The sequence below is a fragment of the Aedes aegypti genome, chromosome 3 (genome assembly GCF_002204515.2).
Source record: "Aedes aegypti strain LVP_AGWG chromosome 3, AaegL5.0 Primary Assembly, whole genome shotgun sequence".
NCBI classification, from domain to species: domain Eukaryota; kingdom Metazoa; phylum Arthropoda; class Insecta; order Diptera; family Culicidae; genus Aedes; species Aedes aegypti.
In genome coordinates, this window is record NC_035109.1 from 85,280,446 (window position 1) to 85,302,734 (window position 22,289).

Genomic DNA, 22,289 nt, shown 5'->3' on the forward strand with positions numbered 1-22,289 from the left:
ATAAATTCTTTATTTTATATTACACAAAACTAATGCGGCGTGTCAGTTATGATACTTCTATTCGTTCATGCCTTTACGTAGGATATATCCTATATCCTATAGTGACTCTCCTATCGCAAATCAAAGAGCATTAGGGGTCCGGAGCTAGCGCGTAGCAGCCACGATTCCACCCCTATCTAAACGATCCCTAATCGAACGGCACCGACCGGCGTTAGGAAAAAGCGAGAGGGCCATCCGGTCCAGCCCAGTTTGTAATCTATCCAAGTTGGGTAGGTAGACGTGGTAGACCGGGCAGAAATAGCTTGCAGCCAAAAGGGGCCAAACTTTGTGTGTGCATCGCAGCTGCGGACAATCCCCAAACAGGGGCCGGAAGAGTAAAAGAGACACTACTCTGGTGTGGAATCACCCGCACGGCAAAAATAAAAAATCCTTATGCGGCTAAGTTGAGGCCTATCGCGTTTGAGGGGGGAAAACGTGGCAACAGCGCGTCCATCGTGCTGGGTTTTCTATGCTTGCTGTGCTGCTCAAAGAAGCATAACTGTCCCATTTACATTTTTAACCAACATCTTTTTTCATCGTATCATTCATGTTTTATAGTATAGTATAGTTTTATAGGAAAGTATAACTACGCGTTGCGGAACTCGATTTTACAGAATGAGACGTCGATTTCAAACTTTGAGCGCTATTTTCTCAATGCATACTTTCCCCTCTTGGGACTGTTATGCTTTTATGAGCTGTTTGGTTCTCTGAGTAAATGTTGCGGGCAATGCGATGAAGGAAGCTAGCAGTGGCCCTCCCAGTTGCAGATGGCACAAGCATGACGAAGGGAGAACGAGGATACGTTTGATATTTGCCACACCAGCAATCATAGCCGGGATCGTCCATGCATTGCGTAACGGAGTATTTTTACTGCAAGGGATAATCCACCGATACATAAGATGATATAATCGATATGATGGCGGAAATGGCATTTTGATTTCTCAAAGTGATATTCGCTAAAGCGTGACGTATCTTTTGGATGACCCTTTATCCAACGAAAGTGTGAGCTTTGAAGGAATGAAAGGGAAAAGTTATTTTTCAATCTCGAATCCTGGGTTGATGCTATGAGATCCACCTTCAATTTAGGACTGTTTAATGTTTTAGTTACTGATTTTCAATTCAGTATCTAGAAAACTCATACAGTCTTTTACTTTTTCAAGGGTTGCTGGGATTCACTGATATACTGCACATAGCAGTAAAAGTGTTAGAGCAGAAGCCTTTACATTGGTAACGAGGAAGTCATGCAAAGCTTAAACATATCTTTAAGTTTGTATTCCGGGAAGGCTGATACTATATGTAGCCGGGGAAGCATTCCCTGCCTCTAAATTATGCTGCATGTACAGTTTTTCGTGAATGTAGAGCAGAGGGTACCAAAACGAGATCACGAAAAATAGCTTCTCAGAGAAAACCAAACACATTTCATTCTCATTCTCTTCGGCTTACTCAGTTTTTGAGTGAGCTTCATAGCCCTGGTTTTCGAGTAATAGGGTTGTCTACCATGATTCGTTTCTTTTTAATACCCTATTATCATAATTTAACATATTCAACGCAAAATGCTTGTCTAACTCAAAGTAAAAAATATTAGCTAAACTTTTTGTAAATTTTTGATGCAGCAAGTCAACGACCCTATTTCCTATCGCATATGTGTGCGTGCATGAGGCGGTGTGGCTACGCGTTCTCTCTCACTCTCCCCCTTTTCCGGCCTACTGAGTCAGCGACAGAAGCCACACACCTCCTGTGAAGAGGAGGCATCATTTTTTAGTCGTAACGCTTTGCGGCTTGAAAACGTCATCTATGGCGATCGGTAGCTGTCAAAAGTGGCGTCCAATGCTAGAATACGTAGTTCACAATAGTCTTAAGTCGGGTTTAACCGTGATCCTGTTTGAATAACTTTGAAAAAGTGTTTTCTGAAATTCAGCATTAATGACTTTTCAAAAAGAAATTCTGATACGCACACATGCTAGTGGCCCGTTTGTTTTATGGTTGTGTACACGCTTAGATAAGTGAATATGGAATATTCATCAGTGGTAGAACTGTAAGGCCCGGTGTATACGAAGGAAAATAACTTTATTTTGGTGAAATGTAATCCAGTGAAACCAGTTCAGATTAGGGAAGTGAACCAAAGTGAAGTGAATGGAAGCATCTACAATGAAGGAACCGGGCGATGATCCGGTTCCACTGAAGGTTTGTGTAGTTCTGATACAGTGCTTTCTAGACGATTAGGTATTGTAAATCTCAGAGTGAATAACGGTGGCGGCGAATATTGCGAGTGGCTGGCAATCGTTCTGGTGGGTGTTTCATATTTACCCTCCCCTGGGCGGGGGCTTTCGGGGTGTTTCTCTCACTCGCCCTGCCAATGCCAGTCGACGTCAGTTGTCAGTGTCTCGCTCTAATTTCAAAGTGAACGAACCGCGCGACGATTGCAAAATTGGGCGCAAAATACGCCCGTTTGGTGCTTGAATCGGCCCCGGAGTCAGCCTCCAAATGGTGATTTAAATGTCGATAGTGCTTATTTTATGAATGCGTGTCAGAAATGTGCCGCGAAGTGACCTGGAAATGGAATTTCATCAAAGTGCTTCATCGGCCAAGGCGGACGCCATATTGGATCTGCCGTCGTGGAAGAAAATTGTGTGCTCAGACGGAACTTTTCCCAATATTTTGGGATGGATCTAAATTTCACATGTAGCGTTTCATGTGTAACTTACACGAAAAATCTGTACTTAGTTTACATGTCTCTATTGCAAGATATCGGAAAACTAGAATAATGTGCCTAATGATTGACCTGCAATTTAAACTTCACATGACTTTGTTCTTGCATCGCTCACATCGGAGCCGAAACCAAATTGCAATACTGGTCTCCGCCTCCTTGTTTACGAACTGTAATCGATTTTGCCACAGGGTGGCGCTCAGCCACATTCTCTCTCGCGAGCCCAGACCGTGTCTGAGAGAGGCTTACCTCCCTTTTCTTTCATAATGCCGTCCTTTTCTCGCAAGACGGCCCACACGCACACAACCATACCGAGCGCTTCGGCAGTTGTTCGGTTTGTTTTGATTCTCGTTCGTGGCCGCCGCCAGTCGACCGAACACGTGTTCCGAGCAGCAAGCGTGCTTTTCGATCGGCCGGCGACACGCACATTTTCCTCGGCTTAACACCCCTCCCCCTCCCCCATCTCGCTCGTGACTCGTGTTGAAATGTGATACACTCTCGCTCTCGCTCTAATTCGCTGGGGGTGCATCCCGACCCACCGTCAGCTGTCGGTCTGACTGAGTGCGACAACGGACAACCGAAGTGCAGCATAATTTTGGGGTGGGACCGGGAAAACTGATGCCCACTACTCGCCGCTAGTCTCGTGAGATTGTGCGGGATGCGATTGTTGCGAGTCAAGTGTCACGTGTTCGAGTCGCGTTCGGTTTTGCTAATATGCGTGTCGGTGCGAATGTTTTGTGTTGATTTTGTGACGAATGTAAACAAAGCGATGTGATGTGGGTGTATTGTGGCGCGAATAGGGTTAGTGATGGAATTTCTTTAAAGAATTGCGATCAATGCGAATTCGATGGGTATTTTTCGGTTTTATTCTGCTGAAAATTTGAATCTTCGTTGAAAATTGGAAAATTGCGCTGTATTTTGTATATAATGTGATCTGACCCGGGCCCCTTGAAGCCCAAATCCGACACTGGCGGTATGTGACTAAACTATTAAGATGATAGAATGTATTGTAGAGTAAACATTTATTCTTTACGTTAACTTCTATATACAGTAAGGTGGTTCAAAATTGGCTCCACATCGCTCATTCGATCCTAGATTAAATTCTGGGTGTCCTCCCAAAATTTGAGCTCATTTTGATAAATACTGAAACTGCACAAGCCCTTGTGCTTTTGAGGGTTAGAGCTACATTGATACTTTAAGATACGTTTATCAGCTACAACTTTGCAGAAGACCGTTTTTAGATCAATTTGGACGCCTTAGTTATTGATTTATGTATAAATTGTAGTTCTTTGGCTATAGCAATTGAGCTGCTCTGCAGGCATCACTGGATACATATATGCAGGAAATATAGTAGCCATGATTTGTGTGTGCTATCTTTTGCGCCAGGTGCAGTAATGTTGCTTTTTCGGAAGATAAATGAGCACTGTTGAAGAATTTCCGTTTGTGTATAAATCAATAACTAATTAGCTGATAAACGTACCTAACAGTATTAGCGTTGCTCTAACCCACAAGAGCACATAGGTAAACACCCATTGAATGAATTGCTTGATTTTCCCATAGTCATTCCCATACAAACTTTGTAGGGCTTGTGCAATCTCAGTTTTTATCCAAATGTGCTCAAATTTGGGAGGACACTCAGAGTTTGATCTAGGATGAGTGGTGTGGAGCCAAAACGATATTTTGAATTGAATTGAAGTGAATTATTTTTTATTGAAGGGATTTTGAGGGGCAGGTTCATCCCCAGTCAGAAACGAAATTTTGAACCACCTTATTGTACAGTCAATAAGAGATAAACTTCACTTCAAAATTATGTATTGCTTGAGATTTTATTTTGGGATTGGGAGAGATAACTGTTCCAGACAGGTATATCTCTGATAAACAAGAAGCAATCGAACACGCTATGTCTAAACCAGCAGATTATAAAGATCGAATGTACCTAATGCTTTCCCGCTAGATATCAGTATTTGGTGTTTAATATGATAATCGGGAGGTTACAAAATATTCTATCGGTGAGATTTTTCCCATACATTTTTTATGAGCTGAAATGTGTAGTAAGACATGATTTTCATTGATTTCCATATTATGTATATGGAAAATTAGCTAAAAAGTGGAAAAAATCAAAATTTCACCGATGGAATATTTTAAAACCTTTCGATTATGAAAATGTAACCCAATTACTGAACTGTAGCGGAAGAAAATCCGAGGTACATTCGATTTGCATAATCTGCTGGTTTAGACATAGCGTGAAAAATACTCATTCGACGAAAAACTGTTAAAAGCTTTTAAATTAAGATAAGTATTTTTGGCAACACTGTATCCAGAAGATATGCTTTTTTCTGTACTTCTTAAAAAATTTCTCATAAATATTGAAGGTGATTTTTCTCTTTCGAAAGTTATCAGAAACTGGTGATGGTTGATTACTTTTTTGTACCTTTTTGTAAAGTCTTAGTATAGAATGACTCTTTTAAATTTAATATATTTTTACTACAAGTTAGATAGAATGGCCTTATTTTAGCACGTAGATTTAGTTTAAACATACAACTTAAACGTGATCCAGCACTTGAGTACCGTTTTACCACCATTAGAATCATGAAATTTTCAGAATCCGTATCCTCACACCTCGCTCAAGCATCTTGTCCTGCTGGCCCCATACGCATCCCTGGTTACAACTTTGTCAAGCACTCCTTGCCTTGTGGGAGAAGTCGCGGCACCAGGACCTGCGATGGAATAGGAATAAAAGCCACACCCTTCGTAAAATCTGCTTTCGACCTGACTATCCCCATTGGACAAAGGATTAAATTTTTAGCTGTCCAACTCAAGAATATTCAGCTGAAAATCTGCGTCGAGGTTTTCATCAATCCAGCCTGCTTAAATCCCTACTTCAGTCAAGTGTACGAGTGTACTTATCGATTTGCTCAACTTTGGAGTTGATAGGCTGTTTATAGTAGGGCACTTTAACATCAACATCAAACCAACCCAGTCTTCAGCGAATCTAGCTGCACTGTCTCGCATCAACACAACGTTCAATCCCTTGATCGTACTAACGCGTGTCACTGAAAATTCTTTGACAACGATTGATCTGCTTATCACAGACCCTCCAGAGAATGTAATCAAATCGAAAACATCAACCGGCAATACCATATCTGATCATGAAGTGATCTACAGTCAAACCTCCATGAGTCGATATTGAAGGGACCATCGACTCATGGAAATATCGAGTCATGGAACAGCTATTCTTTGGAAAGCTGTTTGAAGGGACCATCATAGCAACCATGATTATGTTTTTAGTATGGTTCCATGAGTCGATATCGAGTAAAACGCAAATTTTCATGCAAAAAGATTGTTGATATCTATTTTAGTTCAAAAGTTATTAAAGTTTTTGTGATAAAAAATATTTGACTTTCAAGACGTTTTATTAGAGTTACAAAAATAACACATCTGTAATTTTTTGATATAATATACAATTATATTTTGTCTTTTGAACGCCGTCAAAAGATATTTTTTATGTTTGCCCCAATCAGAGATATTCACAATCAAAGTAGGCATGTTTTTGAGAGAAAAACAACAATAACTCCTAAACGGAAGGAGATAGCGAGATTCTTCACTCACCAAATTACACATTTTTCAAAGCTCTAAAAGTGTTTCATAGACTACTTTGATGAGAAATTTGAATTGAAAACTCTAGAGCCAGAAAACCAGTTTTGTTCGGACCACCCTATGTCACTGCAGGAAAAAAAGATCTAAATCGGTCAATTTAAGAGATACAAAAAAACTTTTTTTGGAAAAGTTGCTTGAAATTGAATGGTCTATAACTTTGCTGAAGCATGTATAATATAATTTCTACAAATAAGAAAGTTAGTTACACAATTTCTATGAAAATGTGGTCCACCCTAATTTTCAATAAAACCAAACAAAGGGCTTAACTAATACAAACAACTTTGTAGAAGACCGTTTTTGACTAATGTTTCATTCTAAAGCTCAAAATGCATCTTTCCGCGTAAAACTGATTCCTGGACCACTGTGCAGTGGGCCTGACCATTTTAATATTTGTGTCATATCACCGATATGCTGCAAATATTAATGCTGACTAGAAAATATTAGAAGAAATTCCAGTATTTCCAGGATGGTCTTCAATATTGGCTGTGTAAGCGCTTAGATTAGAATACAGTCGACGCTTGTTATAACGACATCGCAAAGGACCGTGATTCTACTGTATGACACAGAGGAGGGGCAGAAAAGCGTTCGAATTATGAACAACGAATCTCGAACACGCGGAAATGGAAAGCTAAAGAAGAAAAAGGAGTTCATCAATACTCACGTGACTTCCGAGTCCAAGAAGTTGGAGCAGCAGGAAAAGAAAGTTGAAAACTAGGACAGGCCGTGCTATATTTGTCAGAACGTAAAGCACAGAATTATGGACTGTAACAAGTAACAACACTCGGCGAGCTTCTGAAAGTGGTAGAGACACACCAACTTTGTGCGATCTGTCTAGTGCCCCACGGACGGTGGTCTTACAAGTCCACACGGACATGTGGCATCGGGAGCTGTGACAAGAGGCACCATCCGCCACTGCATCCCAGCCCATCGACTATTACCAAATCAACTTCTTCTGATAACTCCGGGGCACCGTCAAAATCCGACGACATCGTTAATCTGCACAACCGAATCAAAACAGCCACGATTTTCCGTATAATCCCAGTGGTTCTGTACGGCAAGTAGGCAAAAGTATCTACCTTCACCTTTCTTGACGAAGGTTCTTCGTCGACACTGATTGACGCCGAAATAAATAAGCTGTTGAACCTTGAAGGAGAATCTCAGTCGCTGGCCAGTGCGAATGTTTCTCAACACGAAAAGATTTCTCGGATGGTCAATCTGATGGTCTTTTCGGGAGAAAGCAACCGAATTTTCCCATTGACGGCTGTTGTGAGTACCGTAAGCAGTTTAGATCATCCTGTACATACTGTGGGCTATGGTGAATTTTTCGAGCGATACCCGTGTTTAGCTAACCTACCTGTGAAGAGCTACAAAGAAGCCGTGACAAGAATCCTGATTGGACTGGACTTTTCAAACTGTGTGACTTTGGCGTTCTTCGTAAAGTAGGTCGAACAGAAGCTTCCCGGTACAACATTTTTACACGTCGGAAGACATTGCGCCAAGTAGAAAAACAGTGTCAAAGCGTGTCTTGAAGTACAGGAGGCACGTGTAACACCGTTTGTCCGACCGTTTTCGCTGTTTTTGTTTGTTTTTTACAAGGGGGAAATCTGCAAACAGATCCCCTGTGAAGGTAACTCAGGGAATGCGGGGATGACGCACCAACGACGACCCGCTAAAATCAGCCTATGCACTGTACTTGGGCAATTCTTTCAGAATTGCTCAAGCGGTGAACAGTGCATCGACGTTACCCTTGACCTCAGACCCTTATCTCCCCGGAACCACCATACGGTATTTCTTCGGGGAGGGGCCTGTGCATATAGCACAACACGTGTAGCAGAAGTAGCCTAGGCAAACTGCTTCTCCTAGCCGACTTACAAGGGTCCAGCCTCGGCAGGACTAATCCTCTCCAGCCAACTCTTGGTCGGCGTGCCATAGGCGCTGCAATTCTAACATAATGTGAGTGACAGCCGTAGTTACTGCATTCCAGCACTCGGCATCCGCACACATTCTCTCTATTATATTGTCGGGGACGCATCCCCTCCGCATGTAGTGAGCATGCGACCTCTCACAACAATGAAACGGGGGCAATCGAACACGACATGCTCCGCTGTTTCATCCACACCAGCACAATTGGGGCACGCAGGAGATTCTCGATAGCCATCTCAGCTGTCTGAACGACCGACTGCATGGTGTCCAGAGTAGATTTACCTTTTTTGAATCCAAACTGGTTGTTGGGGGGTGCCGTAGCCTTGAGGTTACGCTTTCGCTTCGTAAGCGGAAGGTCATGGGTTCGATTCCCAATCCTCCCTCACAAAAAACTCCGTCCAGTCACCATAAGACGCCGCACGAAGGACCGTGTATTGGGGAACACATCCATCCTTCGTCAGTATCGGATGGTGACTGAGACAAACTGACCCTCTTTGTAGGCTGATGCCTCTCACGACACGGATACATGGCAAAATGAACCACCGCACACCAATGGACTTCGATATGGATATGGATTGGACCAACGGCAGCTCTCTCCTCTACCTGCTCGGTATGTGAGGGATAGCTATAAGGATACAAATAGATTCTGTAAGATATGATAATCGGCATAGTAGTGGCCAAGTGCACGGATGGCTTAAAAAAAAATCAACCTCTCCAATAACTTTCCCGTCGTATCTAGCAGACAGATATGTCTATACGCCGACGGGTCACCTGGTGGTTTCCCCGCCTTTGGTAGAAGCACCAATTTCTGTCGCTTCAATACATCCGGGAAGATTCCTTGATCCATGCAGCGTTGCATCGTGGTTCTGAACATGTCCGGATCCGCGTTCACTGCCGCTTTTAAGGCAACATTCGGGATACCATCGGGTCCCGGAGCGAATGTCTTCACGACTTCTTCCAGCACTTCGTTCGTCACTCTCGCCACTTCTTCTTCTACATCTGCCACATACGGCGCTGGGGGCCATGGGCTTATGGGATGGTGCGGGAAGAGTACATCGATTATCGATCGCAGCAACTCGGGCGACTTCTCTTGGGGCGCTTTGGCACCTTTGGTCTTAGCCATTACCACTCTGTAGGCGTCACCCCATGGACTAGAATTAGCACTCTCGCATATACTATCAAAGCATACCCGTTTTCGACTCTTGATTTCCTTTTTGAGAGCCAACTTTGCCTCTCTGAATGCTGCATCGCGTTCTTCTCTAAGAGCTTCTGTGCGTGCGCGTTGCATTCTTCGTCTAGCCCGAAGGCAGATTGCTCGAAGGTTTGCGATTGATTCGCACCATCAGTACACCGGCGGCCTGTTCTTTCTAGGAGGGGCTTTTCTCGGCATGGAAGCATCACACGCTCGTGATATCACAGCAACTAGCTCTTCACCGTTTAGATCCAGAGTGTTCCGTTCGCGTCTCAGGGCTTCAGTGAATACATCGCCATCGAAGCGCGCTGTTTTCCAACCTCGGGCTTGGGTCGAGTTACATCGCGCTGCCTTCCGCCCGCTTGGTATTATACAATAGCGAATCGATTGATGATCGCTATGAGTATAACCGTCATCAACGCGCCAGTTCATGGTACCTAAAAGGTTAGGACAACAAAACGTCACGTCTATAATCAATTCTGCACCATTTCTGTACTCACATTTGCCAGCTCTACATTTAATGTGGCCAGAGATTCCAACAATAGCTGGTCTCTTTGATTGGTGCAGCGGCTACCCCACTCCACTGCCCATGCATTAAACTCGCCAGCTATTACTACTGGCTGCCGATTAGCTAGTTCGGCTATCATCCTATCGACCTGCAATAGAACACGCCGTTGATTTTTGCTATCGCAAAACCGTCATTTGAGCTAGAGACTACTTCTTGGATTGGGTATCGTCCTGTCGTTATAGAGAATGAGTTGACCTTTTAAATATTTTTCAAGGGTCCTAAAAATGACGCTATAGAGAACTTTTGTCACGATAAAAGTGGTCGTTGCATCGAGTTTCTACTGTATTTGCAAATTTACCATTTTTTTATGATCTTGCTGATTAACTGAGTGTTAAAATGTAAGGATTTTTAAGCTTCCATGTATCGTTGCGAAAATTCCGTCAGGAGGGTTTTCTTAGGATGTCCTCCAATGATCTTACCATTAATTACTTCTTGATTTGATTCGTGCATGAGTTTTTTCTTACAAGAATTACTGGAGGCGTTGCTTTCCAGATTCTCTACATATTCCTCCAATTATTATTTTAGGGATTCCTCAAGCTACTTTTCCTGGGGTTTTCAAGTTGATTCCTCTCGTAATTACTACAGGAGAACTTCAAATGAATACTACAGAAATTCCTCAAAGTATCTCAATAAATTCTTCCTGAATTCCATCACGAAGTTCTCCCAAGTTTTATGTTTGTACAGGGAATCTATGAGTTTACCAGTATTTCATTTTCATTACCAGGAGCCCAGATAGCCGTAGCGGTAAACGTGAAGCTATTCAGCAAGACCAAGCTGAGGGTCGTGGGTTCGAATCCCACCAGTCGAGGATCTTTTCGGGCTGGAAACATTCTCGACTCCCAGGGCATAGAGTATCATCGTACCTGCCTCACGATATACACATGCAAAAATGGTCAATTGGCAAAGAAAGCTCTCAGTTAATAACTGGGGAAGTGCTCATACGAACAGCTGTTGGGACGTAACGCCAGAAAGAAGAATCATTTCATCGAGTATATATTTCTGCAGATTCATCTAAAGATTTCTCCAGTATTTTTTAACATGGATTCTTCAAAAAGTTGGGGTTTCCTTCAAAAAATGCTACAGTTATAATTCCAGTAATAATTCAGATTTTCTTATCCATAATTGTTCAGAGATGCTTACAGAGGGTTTTTTAATGATTTCTCCAGAATATTATCCAGGATATTGTTTTATGATTTCTCTAAATTAATAAAGCGAGCCCTCCAAAACTTTTTCAACAGCCCTGAAATTCTGCATAAGTTTATCCGGTATCATTTCATTGCTGGAGATCACTCTAGTATTTTTTTATATCTCCTAGATTATTGCCATTTTTCAACAATTTATGGAAAGTTTCTAAACTCATGGAAAGTTTGTACGAGAAATTCACAAAACTAGATGAAATGCAAAGGAATTTCTGAAGGAAATCCTAGAAGAATTCAAGGAAGAATTTTTGGGTACATTTCTGAAGACCTGGTTAGTGTTTTGGGAAAATGCTTGTGAAACTGTGGAATGAAATTTGAACGAATCTCTGGAGTAATTTCTGATTACAATTCCAGAAAATTCATTGGCTTTATTTATGAACTTGAAAAAAAATCTAAGGAAATTTGTGAGGAAATCACTGGATAAACGCCTGATGATGAAATTGATACGATTTATTTATTATCTTTTTATTTATTTAACAAAAATTTGGAAGAGGGAAAAACCCCTTTGAGTGATTTCTATAGAAATCTTTCTCAAAGAGGCACAAAATCTCTTCATCTTTTCCAAAACGTTATAATATGTATATATAATCTATAGGCTCCAACGGACATAAACCATAACAGGGCCAAGCGCTTGATTTTCCAGGGTAACAACATCATATGGATAAAGGAGGGTCATCATGAAATTATGGTACTAATCTGAAAATAAACAAAAAAATAAAAATGCACGAGTATCACACAATACATGAAATTTCATTCAAAAAGTCAAATAATAATTTCAAAATAGAAGGACATTTGCTACCAAGTATATCACGAACAGATCCAGGAATACAATTCATAATGTTTTTTAAGCGATTCTCAAATTCAATTCTAGGTAGGACATATTTCGAACATACAAATACAATATGATCAATATCTTCATAAAAATCACCGCAATCACATAAATTTGAATCCTTTAAATTTATACGATTTAAATGACTGTTACAAATATAATGATTTGAAATCAATCTTGAAAAACAACAAATGAAGTTTCTACTAAAACTTATATTTTTAAACCAGGGAGAATAATTTACTACAGGACAAATAGAATGACACCAACGACCTTTGTCGCTTGAATTCCAAGAATTCTGCCATTCATCCACACAAAATGATTTAAGTTCAGAATAGAATTCTGAAGCAAAAATATTACGATTATAAATTATACCACGAGCAACACCCAGTTTTGCTAAACAATCAGCTTGTTCATTGCCATATATATTACAATGACCAGGTAGATACCCGAAGGAAGTTTTGGACAAATGCCTGAAAAACGGATCAAACATTACTCAGAAACGTCTAAAGTTAGTTGATGGTATAAAACATAATTTTGATTTGGGATATAGTTTTTATAACTGCTTCATTGTGGATTCCTCTTGGGATTGACACTGAATATTGCTTAATTTTCATTAGGTATGGTGCAGAGATACTTGGGCACTTCCATGATTCACTTTGGCATGGGGGGTTTTTCTCGGCCGAATTGGCTGAAAACCCAACCGCCGAAGTGAATCAAAAGTGCCAAGAATAGGATCCGGCTCCCTATCATCATATAACCGGATCAAATACAACTAACAAATCGAAATATATTTATTATTTGCATACAAGAATCTTTCCAAGTATGATTCTGTCATTTTTACATAGCTTTTTAGCCGGATAATCTTATAGTTTTGTGAGTAAAGTTACTCGTTTGAAGCATTTCTATAAATGCTATAATATAGTATTTCTCAATTATAATAACAAACATATGCATGAGTTTGCATTTCTCAAAGCATTTCTTTGCAAGTCGCCTGAAGGGTTGAATAACTTTGTCATCATTCGTCTACTCCTGGTAAAGTAATAGAACTTTGAAGGTTTTTCAGTTTTTGGTTCAATTTGGTAAAAAATTCTGCCATTTTTGATGTTTTGTTTCACTTTTGTATGACGGCCTGGTACTGCGCAATGTTGCCTTATGAGAGGGTATATGGATCCTATTGAAGATATTTTTCGTGGGGATAAAAAACGAATGACACGTTTCTTGATACACAATCATAAAAATCAGTTATGCATATTAAAATCCAATACTAACACATATCTATACTTGTTCGCCCCATTCTAGTGAGCCGTTCAGCTCGCAGAGTACTGTTATAGATGGAAATAGAGTAACCCATTTTCTAATCAACCCAAACAACACAAAGAGACTGCCTGAAACAACGAATCTGATACTACGTAGTAATCACCAGTCTAGCACAGTAGCAATAATGATAGTTCGAAGAAGGAAGTGGACCAGCTTGTCGACTTAAAGTGTAGTGTTTACCGTTAACCGCCTAATGGACTCTTCGCAGGGCAACCTAGCGCCCGGGCAAGAGATACGAGTCGTCAGTGCCTCGGTAGTGGCGCAACTCCAAGCCCAAGGATTACAGGTCCGTTTTATTGAATATTGGTGGATTGTTATTTACCTATTATTTTTTATCCTTTCCTATGATTTATGTACGATCATTTCGTTATGTTCGCAATCACATTGCAAATAATTACCATCCATTTATAGGGCAATGAACTCAACGCAGCTATTATGGCTGCTTCGCAGCCACAAACTGCGCAACAGCAAGCTATGCAGCAGCAACAAATACAACAGCAGCAATTGCAACAACAGCAATTGCAGCAGCAACAGTTGCAACAACAGCAACAATTGCAACAACAACAATTGCAACAACAGCAACTCCAACAACAGCAGCAGCAACAACAGCATCAGCAACAAGCTCAGCAACAGCAGCAGCAACAACAGCAAGCAGCTCAGCAACAACAAACTCAACAGCAGCAGGTGCAGCAGCAACAAACGCAACAGCAGCAGCAACAACAGCAGCCGCAGTCCACACCTCAAGCGGTGAGTTTGTATGATCCTCAGCCATCTATCAGCCCCTTCACGATGCTCGTTATTCAACATTCATTCCACAATTTCCAACAGGCTCAATCTCAGCAGCAACAGCAGCAGCAACAACAGCAACAAGCACCACAACCTGCACAGCTGCAGCAGATTCAGCAACTCACGCAGATTCCTCAGCAGCAACCGCAGGTGATCACTCTGCAGCAGTTGCAAAATTTCCTCCCTCAACACCAATTGAACACGATCACCACTGCCGATGGAACTCCGGTGCAGGTTTCGTCGGCCACGACAACTCCGGTGGGAACACCGGTGAAAACCTTCGTCACCTCGCCGCCTCAGATTCAGCAACCGCAGGTTTTGAACCTCCAAGGATTGCCCCAACAGTTTCTTCAGGGTGGGCAGATCATTCAGAATCCCAATGGCCTGTTCCAGATGATTCAGCCCGTTCAAACGATCAATGTCGATGGACAGGAGACGGTTTTCTTACCTGGTGGTATTCAGGGAAATCAACTGGCTGGTGCGCAAGCTGTGCAAATCAATGGCCAACAGGCGTACATCACCCCGTCCGGACAGCTGATTCGGGCTCCTAATGGAATTGTTCCGAACTTCCTGCAGAACATGACACAAGCAGTGCAGCTTCCCAATGGTATGACCATTTTCTTTTGTTAGTCTTAAAGGTGTGGTTCAAGATCAGTGTTGCTAGTTCTTTGTATCATCAATCGCACATTATAATGCTTTATTGTACACCATATGTATGAACACATGTAAAACTTGAGAGCAGAGCATGTTTTTATCTGCCACTACACCGTACCATCCTACACATTGAACCTATCAAAATTCGTATTTCCGCACGCACGTAACCACATCAAACCATATCGCTCGAATTTTCTATATTTTCATGCAGCTGGTCAGGCTACGCTTACTATCCCGGGAACTAATATAACAATCCCTTTGGGTACAACAAGTACGGCAAATGTTCTAGCGCAACAACAGCAACAGCAGCAGCAACAACAGCAACATCAACAGCAACAGGCAGCTGCTGTAGCTGCAGCGAACGCCGCCGTTGCTAGCCAGCAGCAAAACGCTGCTCAAGGTCAGCAACAGCAGGCGCAGTCGCAAGCTCAGCAACAGCAGCACACTCAACATGCGCAAACTCAGGTGCAGGTTCAAACGCAACAGCCTGCAACGCAGCAGATACAACATGTCCAACCGGCAACCATTACCATTCCCGGTACCAATATCCAAGTACCCACTTCAGCTGTAACCGCACAGAGCATTTTGCCTAACAATATAACTACCATTAAACTGGAAGGAGGTAATTGTTGATCACCTTCTGTTCGTTTCTTGTACAATACGCTTATGTTCCTCTCATTTCGGATGTTTGTTGAGTTCTTTGAATCATTTTGCATGTAGTTATATCGTTATTATTTTCTTCGGTGGCGGGTCAGCTGATCTCTACAGTATATCGCTAACACTTAACTTGATGCTTCTCCAGGTCAAAACGTGCAAGTCCGACCGGCTGGAGCTATTCCGCAAGTTGTCCAGTTCCCAATGCAGCAGACCATACCGGTACAGGTACCCATCTCAACCGGAAATGGTCAAACCGTCTACCAGACCGTCCACGTGCCAATTCAAGCAATCGGTTCGGCTCTAGTCCAGCCACAGATGCAAGTGATACCGCAGATTCCACAAGTAGCTAACATAATCACGCCTAGCGGGCAGATCCAGCAAGTTCAGTTGACTTCTTTGAATCCGCTAGCTAGTCTGCAACCTACGCCTGCCCCGCAAAACATAATCCTCCAGCAACCCTCGAATTTGGCGCAAGCCACAGCACCTACTGCAATCACTGCCGGAAACCCGCTGGTGTCATCACTTCCAGCTGGAGCTGTGCAATCCGGAGTGGCAGCTAGTCAGGACAACGGCCAACAAGGCCAAACACAGTCTCAACCGCAGCAGCAACCTATAACGATTGCTGGCCCGCAAGTCGGACAGCAGATCACTGTGATACCTACCAGCACTCTTCCACATCTACGGCAGAATGCAGCCAACATCATTCAGATGCCAAACATCCCAGGGCTGCAAGCGATCCCGGTACAAAACATTCCGGGAATCGGAAATGTTCAGGTGATCCCGACAAATTTCATGCAACCGGTTCAACCGCAAACAGCGGCGTCGCAGCCTCAGTTGAACCCGGTCAATCAAACAGGGCAAACTATATCCCTTCAGCAGGCAGCGGCGCATCAATTATCAAGTATAAAGCCGGATCCAAGCGACCCCGGTAAGTGGTTCATCAAGCAGGAAGTGATTCCGATTCAACCACAACCGGTGGCGGTCTCGACGGCGGCAGCAACGGCCGCAATCGGGACCTCCGGTGGAAGTAGCAGCGTTGCCGGCAACACTGGTGCCACTGGAGCCAGTGTTGGCGGCACGGTCGTTACTTCACTTTCGCAACCTACGATGATCAACACCAACATCACCGGAAGTCATCAGATCAAAGGTGAAATTCTGAGTCCCACGACGCAGACGTCGGTCAACGTCAACATCAGTGTGGGAGGGGGAGACGGATCCGGGAGTAATAACGAACAAACGCCCAAACCGCGGGTGCGGAGAGTCGCCTGCACCTGTCCGAACTGTGAAACGAAGGGCGAAGGACCGTCGGACCGCAAGAAGCAACACATCTGCCATGTGAGCGGGTGTAATAAGGTGTATGGGAAAACGTCCCATCTGAGGGCGCATCTCCGGTGGCACACAGGTGAGTAAGTAGCTAAAATTTTCAAGAATCAATTATATTAATGGGCCGGTTAATAACTGTGATGCTAAGAATTCCTAGAGGAAGCAATTCCTGGAGGAATCCCTGAAGCAATTCCTGGAGAATTTCCTGAAGGAATCCCTGGAAGAATCCTTACTGGCATTTTTGAAGGAATCCTTGGAGAAATTTCTGGCGGAATCCCTGGAGAAATTTCTGGAGGAATTCCTGGAGGAATCTCCGGTGGAATCTCCGGAGGAATCTCCGGAGGAACTCCTGAAGGATTCCCTGGACCAATTCCTGAAGAAATCCCTGGAGGAATTTCTTATGGAATCCCTGGAGGAATTTTTGAAGGAATCCTTGGAGGAATTCCTGAAGGTATCACTGGAGGAATTCCTGGAGAAATCCCTGGAGGAAATCCCGGAGGAATCCCTGGAGGCATTCCTGAAGGAATCCCTGAGGAATTCCTGAAGGAATTCTTGAAAGAATTACTGAAGGAAACCCTGGAGGAATTCGTGATGGAATTCCTGGAGGAATTCCTGAAAAAATCCCTGGAGCAATTTCTAAAGGAATCCCTGGAGGAATTCCTGAAGGAATCCCTGAAGGAATTCCTGCAGAAATCTCTGGAGGCATTCCTAAAGAAATCTCTGGAGGAATTCCTGGAGGAATTACTGAAGGAAACCCTGGAGGAATTCCTGAAGGAAACCCTGGAGGAATTCCTGAAGGAAACCCTGGAGGAATTCGTGATGGAATCCCTGGAGGAATTCCTGAAGGAATCTCTGGAGTAAATTCTGAAGGAATCCCTGGAGGAATTCCTGAAAGAATCTCTGGAGGCATTCCTAAAGAAATCTCTGGAGGGATTCCTAAAGGAATCTCCGAAGGAATTCTTGAAAGAATCCCTGGAGGAATTTCTGAAGGAATCTCTGGAGGAATTCCTGAAGAAGTCCCTGGAGAAATTGCTGAAACAATCCCTAGAGAAATTGCTGCTGTCGGAACTCCTGAAGGAATCCCCAGAGGAGTTCCTGAAGCAATCCCTGGAGGAATTCCTGAAGCAATCCCTGTAGAAATTTCTGAAGGAATCCCCGGAGGAATTTCTGAAGGAATCCCCGGAGGAATTCCTGAAGGAATCCCCGGAGGAATTCTTGAAGGAATCCCCGGAGAAATTCCTGAAGGAATCCCCGGAGGAATTCCTGAAAGAATCCTCGGATGAATTCCTGAAAGAATCCCTGGAGGAATTTCTGAAGGAATTCCTGGAGGACTTTCTGAAGGAATCTTTGGAGAAATTCCTGGAGGAATTTTTGAAGGAATCTGGAGGAATTCCTGAAGGAATCTTTGGAGGAATTCATGAAGAAATCTTTGGAGGAATTCATGAAGAAATCTCTGATGGAATTCCAGAAGGAATTCATGAAGATTCCTGAAGAATCCCTGGGGAAATTCCTGAAGGAATCCCCGGAGGAATTTCTGAATGAGTTCCTGAAGGAATTCCTGGAAGAGGAACTACTGAAGGAATCCCTGTAGTAATTCCTGAACGAATCCCTGGAGGAATTCCTAAAGGAATCCCTGTAGAAATTCCCGAAGGAACCCCTGTAGGAATTCTTGAAGGAATCTCTGTAGGTATTCTTGAAGGAATCCCTGAAGGAATCCCTGTAGGAATTCCTGGATGAATCTCTGTAGGAATCTCTTGTAGGAATTCCTGAAGGAATCCGTGTAGAAATTCCATGGAGGAATTCCTGAAGGGTTCCCTGGAGGAATTCCTGAAGGAATCCCTGGGGGAATTCCTGAAGGAATCCCTGGAGGAATTCCTGAAGGAATCCCTGGAGGAATTCCTGAAGGAATCCCTGGAGGAATTCCTGAAGGAATCCCTGGAGGAATTCCTGAAGGAATCCCTGGAGGAATTCCTGAAGGAATCCCTGGAGGAATTCCTGAAGAAATCCCTGGAGCAATTCTTGTAGGAATTCCTGTAGGAATTTCTGGAGGAATTCCTGAAGGAATCGCTGGAGCAATTCCTGTAGAAATTTCTTGAGGAATTCCTGAACGAATCCTTGGAGGAGATCCTGAAAGAATCCCTGAAGCAATTCCTGAAGAAATCCCTGGAGCAATTCCTGTAGAAATTTCTAGAGGAATTCTTGAAAGAATCCTTGGAAGAATTCCTGACGGAGTCTCTGGATGAACTCCTGGAGGAATCCCTGGAGCAATTTCTGAAGAAATCGCTGGAGGAACTCTTGAAGGATTCTCTGGAGGAATTTCTGAGAAACCCTGAAATGGAAACCTACGAGGAATTCCTGAGGAATCCCCGGAGGAATTCCTGAAGGAATCCCCGGAGGAATTCATGAAGGAATCCCCGGAGGAATTCATGAAGGATTCCCTCGAGGAATCGCAGAAGGAATCCCTGAAGGAATTCTTGGAGGAATCCCTGAAGGAATTCCCGGAGGAATCCCTGAAGGAATTCCCGGAGGAATCCCTGAAGGAATTCCCGGAGGAATCCCTGAAGGAATTCCCGGAGGAATCCCTGAAGGAATCCCTGAAGAAAATTCCGGAAGGAATCCCTGGAGGAATCCCTGTAGGAATTACTGAAGGAATCCCTTGAAGGATTCCTGAAGGGATCCCTTGAGAAATTCCTGGAGGAATTCTTGAAGGAATCTCTGGAGTAATTCCTGAAGGAATTCATGTAGATTTCTGAAGAATTCATGGAGAAATTCCTGAAGGAATCCCTGGAAGAATTTTTGAAGAAATTCTTGAAGAAATTCCTGGCAAAATTCCTGAAGAAGTTTCCGGAGGAATCTCTGCAGGAATATCTACATAAATACCTAGAAAAATCTCCGCAGGAATTCTTGGAGGAGTCCTGGCAACGCTACAAACTGTATCTCGCATCGGGTTGTCGCTAGCATTGAGCAGAGCATTATAGCGTGTAGTGGCCAGAATTTAGAACATTTTCAATTCCGTTTTTCCAGGTGAACGACCCTTCGTGTGCTCGTGGATGTACTGCGGGAAACGATTCACACGATCCGATGAACTGCAGCGACATCGAAGAACGCATACGGGTGAGAAGCGCTTCCAGTGTCCGGAGTGCAACAAGAAGTTCATGCGCAGCGATCACCTCTCCAAGCATATCAGAACGCACAACAAACTGAAAAAGGACCACGTTCATTATCTGTACGAGGTAAGTTCGGCTTTGGCCACTGCATGTGCGTGAATCTTGCTCGATCCTTCGAGAGATGGTCTGTAGCTCCTCTGTATGCAGATGAGCCGGTAGAGAGTAGATGGTTCAGTTGTCTTTTTCTTTGTTTTTGCACGTGTCTATGCGTATGTTTTGTGAACGACCTCGCAGTTGGGTGAGTCGATGAAATCGGGTGGCCTCAGTGACGATGGCGAAGATGATCTGGAAATGGCCGACGACGATATGAAAGATATGGATGACGATGACGAAGACGATGACGATTCTATACCAGGCGGGCCCGGAGTGATGAGCCATCTCGTCAAACCGAAACTGGAACCAGGAGTTGCTGAATCTGGCGGCGATGTTTCGGTGGCGGTGACCATGTCGGGGCATGGACCTGGACCTCCGGTCGGGCTTATGGTTGCCGGTGGTCACACTGCTGGACAAATGCAACCAGTTGCCGTGACGAATGGTAACGGGACCGGCATAGTTTGGATTGCTTCCGGAAGTGGTCCCCTGATAGGGTTGCAGTCACAGCAGCAGGGTACTCCAGCTCCACCGCCACTCTACAGCATCAAACAGCTCAACAATGCGCAGGTTGTTATCTAGAATTAGTTCTCATAGCTTTGCCGACATGTATAGTAGATTGACTAACTCTGTTTGAGAGTTGCGACGTAGTAACGAAGCTAGTTTCCTCTTTGAATCCAACACACATTGCCAACACACTTTTGTCTTGCAGGAAATAACGAACTCGGCACATTCAGCATCCTCCGACAGTAACGACAGCTCGGACGAGAAGATGATGATCACCCTCGGCAACGAAGACCAGGATCAGTCGATCGAGTCGAACTAACAGTTCGAAACGCTGTCCATACATCAATTTGCATCTTTCGACAGCTGTAGATTACCGTTTGGGCAGTTTCAGGCGAACTTTTAGGCTTATGCTTTTGGGAACAAATTAGAAATTGAAACGCGGTTTGAAAACATATTCACTGTTTCAAGCTCGTGTTCTGCCGAAAACCTGTAAGCAATGCATTGTCAGTTTATGTTTTTAACCCTTTTTGCAATAAAGTTCCTTGTTTTTACGTATTTCTCTTATCATACTTCAAGTTACATTTCTGGTTTTTCAAACTAGAAATTGGACCATGATAAAACCTAAAATGTTAGAAGAAGCATTGTAAACTTTGACTTATTTTCTTAGAGTTTTAAAACATACTCCTTTATAAGTTCGAAAATATAATAAGTTTGATCATAAAAAGTAAGTTTATATCGCACGGTCTTCGTATCTTCAAATCACATGAAGTGACAATGCATTGATTGCGAACCCTCGAATTAACCTAAAAACAGAATCGAAATCTCAAATACAAAATTAATCTGACAACAACAATATCAGAGGCTCCAACGGACGATGTGATTAGATGTTTTATCCGCGCAATGGAAACGAACGATTGGCCGACAGAAGAATATCGACGAAATTCTTTACGCATTCGAGTATCACGTTTTACCAGATTTCAGCCCGAGGGAGAGAAATCGCGGTGCTTTACACGCACGGAAAGGTTTTCAATTTTATAAGCAACCCTTCGGGATCGGTGTAGAAACGATTCCCAGCAAATGTAGTGTAATCGATGTAAATGTATGCACATCCACGAGAGAGTAAGAGTTTAGCGACGATTAGTCTAGATTTAATATCGCGAAGAAGCCACAACTGATACCGTGAACTACGCCCCTCATTGCTTTTACGCTTCTTTTACAAATCGAAAACATGCTCTGTACATTGCAGCTTGAAATCAAACTCACAATTAGGTCCGAATCTAACAACAACTCTATGCTAAAACTGTTCTCGATGTTCGTATTATTAGCCCGAGTATGGGTCCATAACCTAGGAATGAGATGCAAACGGGCAGTGACCGTTCCCTATTTCGGTTCTTTAAGCTAACAAATTAACTTTAGGACAAATTTTAATTGAAGAGACTTATTTATCTGATTTAGCGTAATGATTGTAATTGTTGGTTTTAATTGTTTTCGTACGATCCTTTTGGAAAACTAATTTGGATGCTAAATTTAACTAGTAAACAGGATATTTGTACCTTATTATCTGCTAGGTTGGAATAATCCGTCTAAATTCTAAAGTTGCTTCCGTTAATTACTGAAACAATGCCTGTACATTATTACTTGTGTAATCGTCTACTCGGATAGGCTGGAAATAAC

General features: G+C 43.0%; 1 protein-coding gene across 4 annotated transcripts; it reads left to right on the forward strand.

The window, feature by feature from the left end:
- Nucleotides 1-1,751: 1,751 nt before the first annotated feature.
- Nucleotides 1,752-22,285, forward strand: LOC5579188 (transcription factor Sp4). 4 transcript variants are annotated; one of them, XM_021854553.1, is made up of 8 exons: nucleotides 1,752-2,223; nucleotides 13,414-13,717; nucleotides 13,843-14,178; nucleotides 14,260-14,824; nucleotides 15,674-16,930; nucleotides 19,876-20,084; nucleotides 20,253-20,678; nucleotides 20,821-22,281. In XM_021854553.1, the coding sequence occupies exons 2-8, from the start codon at nucleotides 13,625-13,627 to the stop codon at nucleotides 20,932-20,934; spliced, it is 3,000 nt and encodes a 999-aa protein (XP_021710245.1). In that variant the 5' UTR covers nucleotides 1,752-2,223; nucleotides 13,414-13,624; the 3' UTR covers nucleotides 20,935-22,281. The 4 variants fall into 4 exon arrangements, with proteins under 4 accessions (XP_021710245.1, XP_021710244.1, XP_021710246.1 ...); XM_021854552.1 differs by lacking the exon at nucleotides 1,752-2,223 and adding an exon at nucleotides 2,383-2,526 and having other exon boundaries at nucleotides 20,821-22,285; XM_021854554.1 differs by lacking the exons at nucleotides 1,752-2,223; nucleotides 13,414-13,717; nucleotides 13,843-14,178 and adding an exon at nucleotides 15,083-15,493 and having other exon boundaries at nucleotides 14,475-14,824.
- Nucleotides 22,286-22,289: the final 4 nt, after the last annotated feature.